This window comes from Equus caballus, chromosome 11 (assembly GCF_041296265.1).
Source record: "Equus caballus isolate H_3958 breed thoroughbred chromosome 11, TB-T2T, whole genome shotgun sequence".
NCBI lineage: Eukaryota > Metazoa > Chordata > Mammalia > Perissodactyla > Equidae > Equus > Equus caballus.
Genome location: NC_091694.1, coordinates 15871439 through 15887580, shown reverse-complemented (window position 1 = coordinate 15887580; position 16142 = coordinate 15871439). Strand labels below are relative to the sequence as shown.

The window sequence follows — 16142 nt, the reverse complement described above, 5'->3', positions numbered from 1 at the left end:
AATGGGGTCAAAAGGCCTCTGCTCACCCAAGAGCTGGCCCTGATCTTGACTGAGCGATCAGCTTGTGCCATGTCTCAAGCCATGTGCTTTGCATGCTTTTAAGCAAATTAAGGTTCACATAGAAGGCTTGATGTAGGAGACACTACAGATGATGCATAAAGCAGAGACCTCTTGAGCTCTGGCTCACACACATTAGAAACCAGATACAACACGGAAAATAAAATAAATGTTACGAAGTAAGAATTCATGTTACCGAAGGATTTTTACCTTTGCAGAGGATTCGCTGTAGGGTCCCTTTAAATAGTGAGCCCCCTCAGTAAGTTCTGAAGTTGTTTTCAGTGATGGTGCTTTTCAGGACACACAGTACGTCCCAGGGGAGCCCCCACCCAACTTCACTATAACACATCTCCAGCCTGAGCCTTAGGAATCGATCTAAAGTGGAATCTCAGCTTGTTCTCAAAGCTTTGCTCCTCTTCTTATGGAACGAAGAGACACTTTTTAAAAGGAAAAAAGTTAATTGAATACTGAGGGGATTTTCTTGCCAAGGCCCTTATCAGGCTCTCTCAGCTCCACTCTCCAGGCCACTCTGGGTTGAGAAAAGGGTTTCTCTAACCACGCGGAAGAGCCTCCCCCTGGGTCCAGAGACTGGACAGCCACTGGGCCATTTCAGAGCCTGCGCCATGATAAATATCATTAATCACTTTCCCTTGTGTGCCCAGCCTGGAAAGTTCACTTTCTTCTCAACCCTAATAGAACTAACTTTATCTGACTCTGCTGGAAGCACTGGCTCCTTTTACTGCCACAGTAAATGAAGACAACAGGCGAGAGATCTGCTGTAGACATTTATTGAATCATCTGTTGCACCAACACTACATTGTACTTCACAGAAGACTGGCCACAGGCAAAACAAAATAAACTGCCACTGGTCAGCTTTCAGGGGGCTTTTTGGATCCTTAGTCATCCAACATACACTTTGGCAAACAGAACAGTTTACAGACTTTTATTGTAAATCTAAGGTTCCATTTCTGTACATGGCATTCTGTCAAGAGAGAGACACAATTGTCCTGTGGGAGTTGGTCTAAGGTGGAGTTTTCCCACATGTAAACATTTGACTATACAAGTGTGTGCCAGGTGATGAAAGAATTGATGGAGCCCCTGCCCTTGGAGAGCATACAGTCTAAATGGGGGGCGGGGCAGTGGAGGGACCCTGCAGCCCTGATGGGGAAGGCTCGCCAGGAGCCTGGCCTGCTGGGGAGGGCGCTGGGCCAGAGCCACCTACTCTGAGAAGCGGCACCACATGAGGCAGGACCCAAGGTGAAAGCTGAGCATCAGGAATCTGAGCAGTAATGGAAACTAGCCACTTTCTCCTAGGCAGCAGTTAGGTGTGAAAAAGGCAACCGTTAAAAGAACAGTAGTCTGATTTGGAAATTTTATTAATTTCTCCATTTAAGTAAACTGCATCCATCTCAAACAATGTCATGCTCCTCAAAGCCCAGAAAACAAGGAGAGAGCATTTGCCAAGTCCAGGAAACACAAGATCCATGCTCTAATCACATCATTCCTAGACCAAAGCCCAACAGTGACTCATCCAACAGCATAACACAGTTAGGGGGTTGGGGGAATTAATCAGATTCTGACTCAGTCCCAATTTCCTGCAAAGATGGGCCCCAGGTAAGAGAGGATGGGACTCTCCTCCCGAACAGAAGCAAGCAGCCTCTGCCTTCCCCATCAAAAGGGAAAGGGGGCAACAGCAGCAGCTTTTCATTTAAAAAAAAAAAGGCTTGTGCCCTCGGCCTCCGGTCAGAGCAGTGCCTGAGCTAGCTCATGAGGGTGGGGACAATGGGAGCTCGCTGGCGGAGGCGCAGGCCACTGTGGGGAGTGGAGCCCCTAGAGGAGTGAGCTGCAAGATAACCCACCACCCACAACAGCCTATGCAGGGGGCCATCTCCTTCCTTTTTCAACTGCTGTCAGCTGCCAATGGCAGGTTTGTCTGAAGTCCTGTGCCCCATCTCCTCTTCTAGCAAAGCCATCCTGGGGCTAAGGGTTAAAGAAAGGGAAGCCTCAAGACTCAGCTGGGCCAAAGCCACATCTCCAGAACTTCCCAGGGGCCAGTCCCTCCCGTCTCCTGGGGAGCCTTGCTCTGAACACCAACATATTTTACACATAATATCACTTGCTCCACTGCCAAAGACTGGGCCCATTCATACCACGTGTTATTCAGGCTAGCAAGACTCCTGGTTTGAATTCAGTGTTACACAAAGCAGGTCTTGGCTTTGCCAGCCCTGTCGCTGAGGCCCCGCAGTTTCTCCCACAGCCTTTTGCTCTCTGTAGCCACTGGACTCGGCCCAGCATCCGCTGCCTCGAGCGGGGAGCTGCTCTCCATCTCCTTCAGGGATCTGAGCTTCTGCGACCAGGACTAACCACCCAAAAGCCTACCCAAAGCTTCTCCATTTGAGGGGCTGACAGGGAAAACAAGGGCAGGGGGCTGTGCGTGACTAACAGGATGCTAAAGCAGCAGCAAGGAGGGGAAGCACAGGAGGCCAAGCCCTGAACCCCAGAAATCAGCGCCCAAAGAGGCACTCTGCCCATACTCCCCACCCACTAGGCCGAGCCCCTCCCGGGAGCCACTGATTCTGAAGACAGCCTCAGCGGGGCGTGGGAAAGACACCTAGCGGAAACCCCAGACCTGAGGAGGCCGGCCACAGCCAGGCCCCTCCCCGCAGGACAAGAGCAGGCTGTCACTGGGAGCTGGGGCTGTCACCCTCTGTCAGCGTCTTGAAGTCCATGGAGAGAGCTTGTTCCTCCGCCTGGGGTGGCCGCTTCCAGTCACCGCGAGTCAGAATGTAGAGCACAGCCACGCCGAAGCTGGCCAGCAGCAAGCCCAAAACATTGGCCAGCACCCCCTCTGGCTCAAACGTGCTGTACTTGGTCCTGCAGAGTTAGGGTGGAAGGGAGACACCACCCAAGGGGTCACTGTTACTCCAAATGCCATTCGCACCTGGGCCAGAAAGATGCCATGTCCGTGCCCCACCCAGAGAGAAAAACCACTGCTTGGCTAACTCCACCAAAAGCTGGCTCAGAAGGCAGATGTCCAGGGGAGCAGAGGACAGGGGTCATTCTCTGTAGGCAATCGTGGCACAGGACACTCACCCAAGTTTAAACAGCAGCGCCTCCTTCAGGCCCAGCAGGGCTGTGCCTAGAGACAGGAGGAAGATGGTGGCACCAAAGAAGATGTGCTGGGGGCGGTAGCGGCTCCGCAGAGAAAACGAAGCTCCAGGGAACAGGAAGAAGCTAAAGCCCACGAGCCACTAGAAGGAAAGGCAAGGCGGGCCAGAGACTGAGCTGGCCATCAGCCTAACCAACCCGAGGTGTCCCAAGCAGGCTGCTTCCACACAAGGACTGCGAACCCCTCCATCCGCCCATTTGGTTTCCTCCATCTTAAGAGTAGTGAGGGGAGCACTCAGCACTTATGGGAAAGGTCCGGGCCTCTGACTCTTGAGACCTGGTCTTGGTTCATCACACTTTACACTTAGAAGATGGGGCCTATGGCCAAACACATGTACCACGTCAGCTGGAAGGGTGCCTGGATCTAGGCACCCTCACCTGTAAAATCCTGGCTTTGTACCCATTTCAGAATCTGAAAGCAGCATCCAGTTGGACTAAAGCAACTCTTTCACCTTTGGGCACACACCCTGGAAAATGGAGCCTTGTATGGCACACACACTGCTTTAGGCCTGGTTCCCCTCCTTGCGTCCCCTCCCCCATGGCTGTGGGGCTGAAAGGACTCACCTGCACAAAGTAGAGGACAAAGACCAGGATGCCACACCAGCTGTGTAGGCTATACAGGTCAGCATAGCCATTCTTCCTGTGGTAGTCGAACACGGCCACCAGGCCTGGACCAAAGACAGGGGGTCATGTGAGGACAGGCGACGGGGAAGGGAGGGGTGAGGTGACCCAAGGGAAACTCGAGTAACCGGGACTTCTGGGCTCTAGTCCCAGCTCAATGGCTGCCAGCACCCAATGTCCCTGCCTGGGATGCTTAGAAGGAGGAGGAGGGAGGGGGGTGGACCATAACAGAACTGGAGTGGGAACTAGACACACAAAGCAGCTACTCCCCCAAGTCAGAAGATGGGAGGGAGGGAAGCTGTGCCCAGGAACTCACCCACCAGGGCGATGATGAAGGCGAAGACGTGGAGCAGCCCGTGCAAGACTTTGGTTGTACGTTTGGCCTCGTTCCTGAAGACCCGGTAAACCAGCAGGGCTTCCAGGAGTGAGATAGGGGAAGTCAGCACACTGACCAGAGCTCAAGGCCTCCTGCCCCGGGCAGCAAGGAGCTACACCTTGGCTGGAGAGGTTATCTGAGTGAAGGGCTTGTCGAGGTACCCCAGCACAGGAAATGGAAGAGAAAACAAGGCTCAATGGGGCCCAGCAGGGGCCCTGGGATAGGGCACCCTCAGGCTGCTCTGCCCTAACCCCCACCTCCTCCGGCCCACACTCCCCCCTCCCCCCACCCCACCACCTTCTTCTCAAGTGCCCTATATATTCCAGGCTGTTGTTTTAGGCTCATGGTGCAGTCACACCAAGGCGTCACCAAGCTTCTGAGTTCACCTTTTTAGCTATGATGATCCTCAAACAGTCCAATACTGAAGCCTGGTCAGATATTCACTACTTTTAGCAAGCAGGCTCCCCTGTTGGGAAACCTCTGGTTCCCAAAGCAGAAGCTGGTGATCCCAAGCCAATCCCCCCTCACCAGGCTGAGGCGGGCAGGGCCAGGCGGGGAATGCTTCCTAGGTTCTGCTGCTGAGGGAGTGGCTGTCACCAGGACCACCTCTAGGAAGACTGGGTCAAGCAGATATAGATCTGGCTTTCTTGTTACCAGAAGGAGAAGGCCACGGACCCCTGACCTCAAGGCAGAGTGGGGGCCAAGCACTACCTGGCTCCTACCCCGGAGAGAAGAGCTCTGGCACTGCCAAATCCAGCATCTACCCCCCGCCACACACACACACACACACAGAAGTGTGCGTGCACACACTCAGATTTGTCCCCCAACTTCAAACTGCCCCTGCAGAAGCCAGCCTCAGCTCACGGCCCAGCCCTGGGCCTCCACTCTATGAAGCACACGCATGCTTGCTGAAGCAGGAGGTGAAGGACCTGGGACAAGTGGGAAAGGAGTCACCACCCACCAACCTCAGGGCCTTTGAGTTGGATTCCCAGTGTCCCCAGGCTGTAAGCCAGCTTCCTTCTCTGGCTGTCTTTCCGGGAATCTAAGATTTGTCAAGCTGTGAGAGCCCTCGGGGGTTACAGAGTCCCTGCAAACTGCCTGTCTCAGGAAGAGTGGCTCCGGGGAGCACTGGGCGAGACTCACCGTCTCCCTGCAGGAAGACCAGGCCTATGACCATGCAGAGGGGATGCACATTAAACTGCAGGGCACTCTCCCAGGCGATGCCACCTCGGTAGAGACCCAGCCAAGCGCCAGTTGTGGCTACCACAGTCAGGCCCAGCAGCTGGGAGAAAGCCACGTAGTAAGGCAGTGCTCTGGGGGCGGGTGCCGCGCTGGCACGGCTCTCCATGCTGAGGCAGGCACTGCAGGAAAGATGGCAGAGCTCAGAGGAGCAACCACAACCTCCAGAAGATTCATTCCAGCCTCCCAATGCCAACCCCCTGCCACCTTCCTCTCTGCCCTACTCCCCAGGCCGCTGTGCTAAAGCAGCACTCACAGTGCCCTCTCCAAGACCCTCTACGCCCCCCATCCCAAGGCTCAGAAGAAGCTCGGCAGGAGGGGCACAGCCAGCCCCACCCCAGACCCAACATCGGGCTGTGAGCTGCCCGGAGTTCCACAGGCAACGGGGGCGCAAGTAGAGGGCCTCCAAATGCTGGCAAGAGCAGGAGGGCCCACGCCTGTGCTTTACTTGCTGGTCCTGAGGCCCTGGGGTTCTTCAAGTGGGGTTCACAGTAGAAGACAGAGAAGTGAGCAAGTTCCTCGAAGGGAGAGGATTAGTCACATGTTTCCCTCCAGATGGATCATAAAGTACATGTGGGGTGAGAAATAGAGAGCCTACCTGCCCCATGCCCGGTTTTTAAGCTGAGAAGGAGTCCTGCCCACCCCTGGGCCCGGGCCCAGCCCCCAGGGCAGGCCTCCACCAGGCTTGTGAAGAAACCTGAGCTGACCTGCTTTGCCTGACAGGACGTGGGGCATAGGAGCAGCCCTGTAGCCTGTTTCCCGTCCTGCCTCTCCTTCGTCCTCCACGACCAGGCGGGGTTGGACCTGCACTCCTCCCTCAGGCAAGCTTCCCAAAACCGCAGGCCCCAGAAATGAGACCTACAAGGTGAGCCTCACCTTTCGGAGCTCATGGGGCATTTCATACACAAACTTAACTCACAACCATCCCGTGAGAGGACAGTAAAGCAGGTATGTTACTGTACCCAGTCTAGAGGTAAGAAAAGGACGGCTTGAGGAGGTTTAGGAAAGCCTTGCTCAGGGGGCTGCACGGCGAGCGCATTTCCTGGCGAGCAGTGTTTCCATAGCCTCACCCAGGATGACCTTCATGCCAGCTCTTCACCCTGAGTTGGCGTTCTCCAGACCCCGGGGCCCAGCCCTGGCCCACACACCAGGTGGGAGAGGCAGCCGGGGAATGGGAGGAGAGGAGGCAGACGATGAACAGCATGGCCTCCACTTGTTTGCCTTGTTGCTGTCAGCAGCCTGTGCCCAGAGAAGGGCACTGCCACTGCTCACAGAGGGCAGAGCACTCAATATCCCGCCCCCTCAATGGCTGTCAACTCGCTGCTTCCCCACCGTCCCGGCCTCTCCCAGCAGCAGTGGGAACTCCTGCTTCTCCTTTGCTGTCAGCAGAGAATGACAGCTCAGCAGACATGTTCAACAGACTGACTTTGGGTCACCCTCTAACACCCAGCACATGCCTGCTACCCTGTAAGTGCTCAAGAATTAGTTTCCAGGCCGCCTGGCCTTGTCCCCCTGGCGACCAGGCTATCTTTACCCCCCAGTGCTCTCTGCCACATTTGACAAGTATTGGCAACTCTACCATTAAAAAAAAAAAGCAGAGGGGGTGGTGTTAATACACTCTCCCTCCAATAAAATACAGATAAGCCAAAAGAAAGAAATTACACATGATCAACATTTCATTTATGTCCTTACATGCTTTTCTTCCAGAAACATACATTCTTTTATAGAAACAGGATCATACCAATTTCTAACCTGCTTTAATTTAATGGTAGACCATTCATATCTTTCCAAGTCAATGAATATACATCTGTGTCATGATTTTAATAACCTCACAGTAATGCATTGTGTGGCTGTTCCATGCTTTACCCAATCCCGTTGTTAAGCATTTAGCTAGCTTTCAGTTTTTCACTAAATAAACGATACTATGTGATCATCTTTACACACTTGTCTAATTAATTCCTAAATGGAGAAATGGAATCCTACAGCAAGAACCATGTTCTTTTTTTAGGTTTTTGACACATTCTGTGAATTCGCCTTTCAGAAACACTCCCATGGCAGGTGGGAACACCTGTTTCCAGAAGCCCTGGGCACAGTGAACACTTATTTTGGGAACTCTTGCCTCTCTCCCTATCGGTCACTTCTATACCAGTGATTCCTAAATCTAGCAGTAGTTCTGTCCTCTTTCCCAAATATAAACCCCATTTCTGACTGTCCACTAACATGTCTACCTGGACATCCCTCACACATTTCCAACTGAGCACAGCCAAGTCAAAATCATCTCCCCATCGTCATAACCAGGTCCTCTCCTGACCTCACAGGTAGCTACCATGGCTGCCCTTCTCCTAGTCCCAGCACTGGTGCCTCCAGACAGGCCACCAAATCCTAGGAGCCCTCCCCCAGGGCTCTTGCCATCTTCACTGCCACCACCCAAGCCAGCATGGAGCTTCCGTGTGGTCTCTCTACTCTTCAATCTGCCTGACCCGCTAGGAATAGCGACAAAGCCAGCACCCCAAGTCATGTCACTCCACCCAGCACAAAGGGCTGCCCACTGCCTGCCAGGGAAATGCCAACTCTGTAACATGATCCTAACTCCTTTTCCATCTGGAGCCCCGCACTGTTTTCTTACCAAGTCCACTCAGAGGAGACCCTCCCTATTCACTGGCTCTAACACAACCCGCTGTCACTCCCTCCACCTCACTCCCCGGAGCCACTCCCTGCTCTCTGCAACAGCTGCAGCCTCTACTTCCCCACTCACCCTCTGCCCCTATCGATTTGCTCCAGAGCCCGAAATGGGCATTTTGTTCATCACTCTGTCCCCCTCCTCCGCATCCCCGAGGCTGGCCCGGGGTGTACTCACCCGCCTTGGTGTTCTGCCTCACGTCCAGCTCCTGTGTGCCTCTCTGCTAAAGAACCCTGTGAGCTCCTTGAAGGCAGGGAGTGCGTGCTACTCTTCCTGGGGGATCTAATCCCTTGCCCAACTCTAACACGAAAGATTTTCTGAACAGAGAAATGCAGCCCTCCCCTCCTTTATTAGATTCATCCCCAGAGAGCCCGGGGCACGGTCAGAATCTGATTAGCTCTGAATTAGGAAGAACAGAAGGAACATGCTCTGCTGCGGGTTGACCTGCCATAACTTCTTTCTGCCAAGGAGAATACAAAGGAGAGAGGTGGGAGCTCAGGGCAGCAAAGGAATTGTCACTCCACAATCTTGGAGCTACTGGGTGGTGAGGCTAGCCAGAGCTTGCTTTTTTCCCTCCCAACCAACCTCCTAATGAGACGGGCAGAAATCAGAGTGAGGTTCTCTTCATAGCTGTGATACCATGATTTATAACAAGTATATGGGAAGGAGCTCCTAAAACCATGGAATTTCCCTAGTGAAGAAAGTGATAAGGCGTCATTTGTTAAGTTATGTTAATGAAAGCCCCTAGGTAACCCAAGGATGGACCAGTTGCCAAAGGAACCGACCTTGTGATGAAGGTTGGAACTTTCGGTCGCACCCCTCGACCTCTGGGGATGGGAGAGGGGCTGGAGATTGAGTCCCATCTCCAGTGCCAATTTCATCAAGCATGCCTGTGTCATGAAGCCTCCATAAAAACCCAAAAAGGATGGCATTCGGAGAGCTTCTGGGGCAAGACGGCACACCCCATTTCCCTGGGAACAGATGCTCCCGCATTTGGGACCCTTCTGGACCTTGCCCTATGTACCTCTTCCATCTGGATGTCCTGAGTTATATCCTTTTATAATAAACCAGTAATCTAGTAAATAAAATGTTTCTGTGAGTTCTGTGAGCTGCTCTAGCAAATTAGCGTAACTTGAAGAGGGGGCCGCGGAAACCTCTTAACTACAGCCTGTTGTTAGAAGCACAACGGACAACCTGGATTTGGGATTGGCATCTGAAGAGTGGGGGTGGGCAGTCTTGTGGGACCGTACCCTTAACCTGTGGGATCTGATGCTATCTCCAGGTAGATAGTGTCATAATGGTGTTAAATTACAGGATACCCAGTCAGTGTCTGCTGAGAGATGGAGAAGTACTTAGTGGTGTTGAAAAGAAAACACACATTGGAAAGCACAATGGCAATGACTAAACGTGCGGCTTTAATGTTCTACACTGTAAATTCACATCCTGAGTTCCCTCAGAAGTCATAACCCTAATGCTGTTTGCACCCCACAGTGGTGGAGTGGAGACATGTGCCTGTGTGCATGGGAGGACAGGGGACCTCAGGGCTGGCTGGCGAGCCCCTACTCTGTACCCAGCACTTCCCAAATTCTCCCATTTAATCTTTGCAATAACCGTACGATAGGAGTATTATCCCAATTTGACAGATGAAGAAATTGAGGCCCAAAGAGGATAAATGACTTGCCCAAAATTATCAGCAGCAAACAGCTGCTCCACTCAGTTGTTCATTGAGTTCCCACTCTACGCTGGCCACACTTCTGGATGCTGGAGCTCTACAGAGAAGACACTGCATCTGTGTAATGAAGGTCCCTGCCTTCAAGGGGCTTGCAGACAAGTTGCAGAGCAGATGCAGATTTTTAAGTAAAGGGTAGTAAGAATTCAAGCCACGAGTTAAACTCAGGCCTCCAAGAACACCTTCCACTATACACACTGAAGGCAGTTTCCCCCCTCCTGCACACTGAAGTGGCACACTGAGCAGCTGGTTGTCTGTTGTTGGTATGGCTTTGCCCAGTAACTAGGGTAGAGCTGTCATGCTTTCCAAATATTGACGCCACTCGAGGATCTGAATGGCACTTGCCAAGGAAGCTGACTTGAAGCAGGCTCTCTCGCCCTCCAGTGCCAGTCCTCCTCACCCTTCGGGAGCCATGCTCCTAAGGCAGTTTAAACCCAGCAGAGCATGGAGCACTGACGTCCCCTGTGGGCTCTCCTGGGAGACAAGGCAGCAAGATGGGGCAGGTGGTTAAGAGAGAAGGGGTGACAAGAGGGCGAAGTAGCTCCAAGATCTTTAAGTCAGTTGCTCCAAAGGCAGCTCTCCTGGTCCATACGGCCTCAGTACCTAGGCATCCAGGAGGAAGCCAGAGACAGAGAATGGCCTTTGGAATTATGGAGGCCCAAGCTGTCTCCTCCATGCCCCCTTCCAATCTGAATGTGATTCTAAGTCCAGGTATGAAGGATGACAGGAAAACTCACACCAAGCAAGACTATCCTCCCTCGGGCAGGCCTGTGCCTTGTCTACAGACGACATCTAAGTGTGAAAAATCCAGATTTACCAAAAAGACAAAGTAGTGAGTGGTTTTGTGCTTTACAGAAAACTGAAAGATTCCGTCAGCAACAGCATCCCCCCATTGCTTACTTGGTTCAACATAAGTGACAACCTATCCTTGTGTAAGGAGGGGCTGCTTCCGCTACTGAGGAGAGGACACATTTCCACGACTCTGGCTGGAGTGACCTACCCACAAACACATTTATATCTTCAGACCTCGAAATCAGTGGAGATTCACTCCCTAGCAAGCACATGCCTTTGAATTACGCTCCCTCATTTCCCCATCTGGACATCGAGAACACTCTCGCCCTTCCTTCCTAACTGGGTTGGCCCCCCCAGAATGCCAGCTGTGCTGGGGCCTCCTGGGGTCCCAGGGCAGAAGTGTGGGCAGCAGTGTCAAGGGCCTGGAAGCAGCCACTCTACACCCCAAAGGTTTCCTCTGCCTAGGAGACCAGAGTCTTGGAACCAGAGGGGGCTAATGGGGCCCCTTATACAGCCACCCACCTCCTTCTGTCAGAGCACAGAATAGGGTTGACAGCTCTGGCAGCTTCTGGAACCTAGGGCTGAGACAGTTACCCCTTCCCTCCCACACACACTGGCAGTCAGACTCCACTTAATGCAATCAAACAGGGACAGGAGCTACCCGCAAGGCTCGAACGTGCTAAGCACCACTCTCCCTCCCATGCCCACTGTTTCATTAAAAGGCCACCAGGCCTAATCTCATTATAGGGACCAGACTCTGCACATGTCCTACAGCCTGGAGGCAGGGAGCCTGGCCTGGCCACAGCCCTCCTTATCCACAACAAGGTTTTAATTGGGTTAGAGAAGATTGTGTTGGGGGTGGGGGCTAGATCTTTTCTTGATGCATGAGGGAAGAAACGGCTCAATTGTCCTAGAATGTCCTAGAATGTGATGAAAGAGAAGGCAAAATGAGGGCTGAGCTGTCAAGCAGGGCACTCAAGTAGCTCCCAAGTAGAGCTTGAAGCCAGGCACTGAGCCCAGTTCTCCATTAGGTACAAGGGCTCGGTGCCAGGGTCCCCAATACTTGTGGGACTCACAATAAAATGTTACTATTTCTGCTAAAATCAGAAGAAAAAACAAACTTTTACGGTTGAAGAAAATATTTTAATTTTTAATCCAGCCTGGATTATATTTGTCTTTATAGCAACACAGTTGTAAAATATAATTTTCATTCTTTTTTTATGGAGAAAGGGGCCCACCAAGGCAAAAAGTGCCTAGGGCCCATGAAAGTCACCATGCAGCCCTGGTCAGAGAAGTGATTTTACAGCCAGTCCACTGTTGATGACTGTGTGCCCTTGGGCAAACCAAGTCCCCTCTCTGAGTCTGCTTCCTCATCCACAAGGCAGAGAGATACTGAGACCCACCTTACTGGCCTATAGCAAAGATTAAGTGAGATAAATATGTACCAGTGCCCAGCACAGTGCCTGCCATACTGTAGGCATTCAATCAAATAGCAATCTAACAAAAACTAAATCTGGTCCTAATAGCACCTTAGGAAGTCACACATCAGAAGCTGTTGACATAGGTTTGGGGCCACAGAGAGCCAGATGGCATCAGACAGCACGAACCCTTCTAATAAATCCATACTCCCCTTTGTCCACCACATCCCCCACTGGGCAGAAACCCCTGGATCTGGGGTGGACTCCTCCACCAAGACCTTCTAGTGCTGTGGAACCACTTCCAATTAGCAGAAGCCCAAGCTCTGCTGCAAGGGAAGGTGGCGAGGGCAGGGAAGCAGTGGGACAAGCAGAGTGATTCCACTGCGGGTGCAGGAGGCTGCCGGGCTGTAGCAGCCCTTTCTCTGTACGGGGCTCACCTTGGCATTTACAAATTTCCACCTCAAGCCAATTTCACAAAAGAAATCAAGGTAGGGGCCAGCCAGGTGGCGCAGCGGTTAAGTGCACACGGTCTGCTTCGGTGGCCCAGGGTTTGCCGGTTCGGATCCCAGATGCAGACATGGCACCGAATGGCAAGCCATCCTGTGGCAGGCGTCCCATATATAAAGTAGAGGAAAATGGACATGGATGTTAGCTCAGGGCCAGTCTTCCTCAGCAAAAAGAGGAGGATTGGCAGCAGATGTTAGCTCAGAGCTAATCTTCCTCAAAAAAAAAAAAAAGAAATCAAGGTATCTACGAGAAGGTGGCAAAGCTTTAGGTTTTTTCCATTTGCTATGAAAACGAAGGAACAGAATCCAGTTGTCCTAAGACGGAGCTTCATTTAGTAAGTCTTAGAAAATCCTCAAAGACTGCCAAGGTAGAGTGAATGAGAGGAGAGGTTCCGTGAGAAGGAGAAAGACTCAGGAGGGGCGCCAGCCTCTGAAGATGTGTCTGGAATTCCAGGGTCCCTGGGGGGAAGGGCAGGGAAAGAGAGGAGGTGGCCCTGCCACTACCCAGGTCTCAAAGGCAGCAGCAGATCCCTTCCTCAGCTCAGTTCTGCACCCACAGTTCAGGGCCCACCAAAGCCAACTCAATGAGTAGGGATTTCCCAAACGAGAAAGTCCTACTCTCACAGGGAGAGGCTGGGGAAGTACGAGGAGAAGGAAGGGATCCCAGCTAGACAGGTCAACCCAAGAGGAAAGAGGCAGGCGGAGTCTTGGTTTCAGGTTTCAAAAGAAGAGTCGTGGCAAATGTTGATTGATCCACTTCTACCCTACCTTGTTTCTAGAACATGGCAAAATACTAGCCGTGGGCCCAAGATAAACTTGGGGTCACCTGCCCCTCCATTCTAACTTCTGCAGAGCCGGCACAGAGGCCCAGCTGGGGCCCAAGGCTGACCGCTCCAGGAAGGAGCAGGACACACTCTGTAACCTCGGGCCTTGCTCGAGGGCCCAGAGCCTGGGGAAGCAGGTGAGGTGAGAGCCAGGGGTGGCGGCGGCCGAGGGAAGGAGAAACAGTCGCGGCGGCTCCGGGAGCCCAGCCTGTTCTGGCGCGGGTGCGGTGCCACCCAGTCCCGGCGCTGGGCCCACTGCCCTCACCCCACCCCCGTGACACACGCACCTGTGCCCGCCGTCCCCCACACACACCCCTGGGTGCTCCCCACACACACACACGCACCTGGGCCTGCAGTCCCCACACACCCACACGCGCACCTGGGCCCGCCGTCCCCCTCCCCCACGCACCTGGGCCCGCCGTCCCCCTCCCACGCACCTGGGCCCGCCGTCCCCCTCCCCCACGCACCTGGGCCCGCCGTCCCCCTCCCCCACGCACCTGGGCCCGCCGTCCCCCAACACACACCTAGGCCCCCTTCCCGGCTCCGGGGCTCGGCTTGCAACGCCCGGCCCGGGTCGCCTACCTGGCCAGGCGCCGGGCCCGGAGCTCGAGCCCACAGCGCAGCGCCACCGACCGGCCCGCCAGCTCCCGGCGCCGCGCCCCGGCTGCCCGGCCGGTTCCGCGAGCCGCGCCGGTCACTGCGCGGCGGCGTCGTCATGGCGACCGGGCGGTGGCGGGTTGGCGGCGAGGCGGGCGGGGGCCCGGAAGTAGCCCGGCGTGCCCCCGCTCTGGGGACAAGGCCTGGCCCCCGGTGGCCCCCGGGCTTCGGGACCGGGCCCCGCCAGAGCCCGGACCCGCACTGGACGCCGGCCTGGCGGGGGCTGCGGCGCAGGGCGCTGTGCGGCGAGAACCGCCGCCGCCGTTCACCTGGCCTTCCGGACCCGAGCTCGGGTAACCTTTGAAAGCCGGGCCTCGTGACCTGGCTTCCGGGGTCCCCCAGGTTCCGGGAGCCCGGGGGTGGGGGTGGGGGGCCCGCGGGTCTGCGTGGGTGGGGGTCCCTCCCGCCCCAGGCCTGACTCCGAGGCCGCGGGCGGGGCTGGGGGGATGGGCTGGGGGCTCGCCGGGGCTGGGGGAGGCCGGCCCGAGAACCCCCGCGCTGCCAGGGCCAAGTCTCTGCTTCCTGATCTCCTCCCTCCACGCCCCACCTTTCTTCCCTCCAACCTTCTTTCCTCCACTCCCCGGGCCCCGCCCTGGGCTCAGGTGGCCACTAGGTGTCAGATGCAGCCCGGGCCTTGGCCTACGCTGTAGCTCCTGCAGCCCTGGGGGGATGCGCTCCTCCCTCCCAGCCCCGAGGGAGGAGGTGTCACTACAGGAAAGCTGGACTTATCGCTTCCCCAATTCCACCGTCACGCGCGCGGGCGCGCACACACACACACTCACTCTAGGTGACGTTTTTGCCCCCTTTAACCAAGCCAGGGGGCAAAGCCCGAGACTGACTACCCACCTCCCCCCAAGCAAACCAGCCTAAGGATAAATACCAGTTCTCACCAGCCCCTCTCATGAAGGCCTCGACCTTGCTGTTGGCAACCTCCCCTGCTCCAACCACTAAGACAGGAGAGTGCCAAGGCTGAGGCTGGGGGTCAGCCCCTACTGCAGCCAGGTCCAGGCCCCCTATCCAGGAAATGCTGTGGGTACATAACAAGTCCAGCTCAGACTTCCTACAAGCTCAGAACAAAAGGTTCTTTCCCGTCAGATGCCTGGCAAGATTCACCAATGGCCTGGAGATAGGACGGTTTCCGCCCCTGGGGACATAAATGAGCTTTAGCAGAGGGCCGTCCCTCCCCCACCTGCCCCCCAGCACTGTGGGCTTCCCATGGCCTTGGGGACCCTGTACCCCATTACTAAGAGAACATACTCTCAAGGGCATAGCAAGGCACCCGAGGGTGCCCACTGCCCTGAGCACACCTTCCAACAGGACAAACCCAGCTGGGCCCACCCCGTCAGACTGACCAAACTTAAACCCTCCAGGAACATAAATTCTGTTGGGGTAGCTCTCCACTTGGAGGGAGTTAATGGACATTTTAAATTAAGAAACCTCCCTAGCGTGCCAACAGGCAAACAGCAGGCAACAAATGCCTTGTGAGTTGAATGTGGAACTGAGCCATTTCCCATTGTTTGGCCTGTATATTTGGGCTTGAAGGAGGAGGACTGGGGTGGGCAGTGCATCACAGAGGAGCAGAGCCTTGCTGGGAACCTGCTGTGCATGCTGAGCTTCCTGATGCAGGGCTATCGGCCCTTCCAAAGCCAGGAGAGAGACTCCTGCAGAGGAGCTACGGGACCCTTGAGGTCCTCCCCACCATGGCCCTGCAGCCCTTGGCTGCAGCATTTTCCCCTTAGGAGGGAGAGCCCATCCCAGCAGCGGTGCTCTCAGGGTCTGCTTAGAGGGGATGCAGGTGGCCTTCTGAGTGAGGTAGGGTGACTCCATGGGGACCAGCCTCCTGGGGACTTAGCTTTAAGGGCTCATGGCTCCACCAAACCATTTTAAAGAGCAAGTGATCCCGCCAAGCTGCAGTCCAGCACCAGGGCACCATGGCCTTGCCCCCTGCTGCCAGAATCCCCAACCCAGGATGGGCGGACCCTCACACTCCCTTCCTCCCCCTCCCTGCTGCTGAGACTCCTGCCTTGGAAGCCAAAGAAGTATCCACCCTACAGGTGGGGCCTGGGGGGGGTGGG

The 16142-nt window shown here is 54.8% G+C and overlaps 1 protein-coding gene across 7 annotated transcripts; it reads right to left on the bottom strand.

The window, feature by feature from the left end:
* Positions 1–829: 829 nt before the first annotated feature.
* CYB561 (cytochrome b561) lies at positions 830–15109 on the bottom strand. Of its 7 annotated transcripts, none has more exons than XM_070227125.1 (6): positions 14958–15109; positions 5366–5583; positions 4163–4261; positions 3790–3893; positions 3151–3308; positions 830–2931 (listed from the first exon to the last, which is right to left on the bottom strand). In XM_070227125.1, the coding sequence occupies exons 2-6, from the start codon at positions 5568–5570 to the stop codon at positions 2739–2741; spliced, it is 759 nt and encodes a 252-aa protein (XP_070083226.1). In that variant the 5' UTR covers positions 5571–5583; positions 14958–15109; the 3' UTR covers positions 830–2738. The 7 variants fall into 7 exon arrangements, with proteins under 7 accessions (XP_070083226.1, XP_070083227.1, XP_023508016.1 ...); XM_070227126.1 differs by lacking the exon at positions 14958–15109 and adding an exon at positions 14631–14788; XM_023652248.2 differs by lacking the exon at positions 14958–15109 and adding an exon at positions 13993–14236.
* Between the last annotated feature and the right edge of the window lie 1033 nt (positions 15110–16142).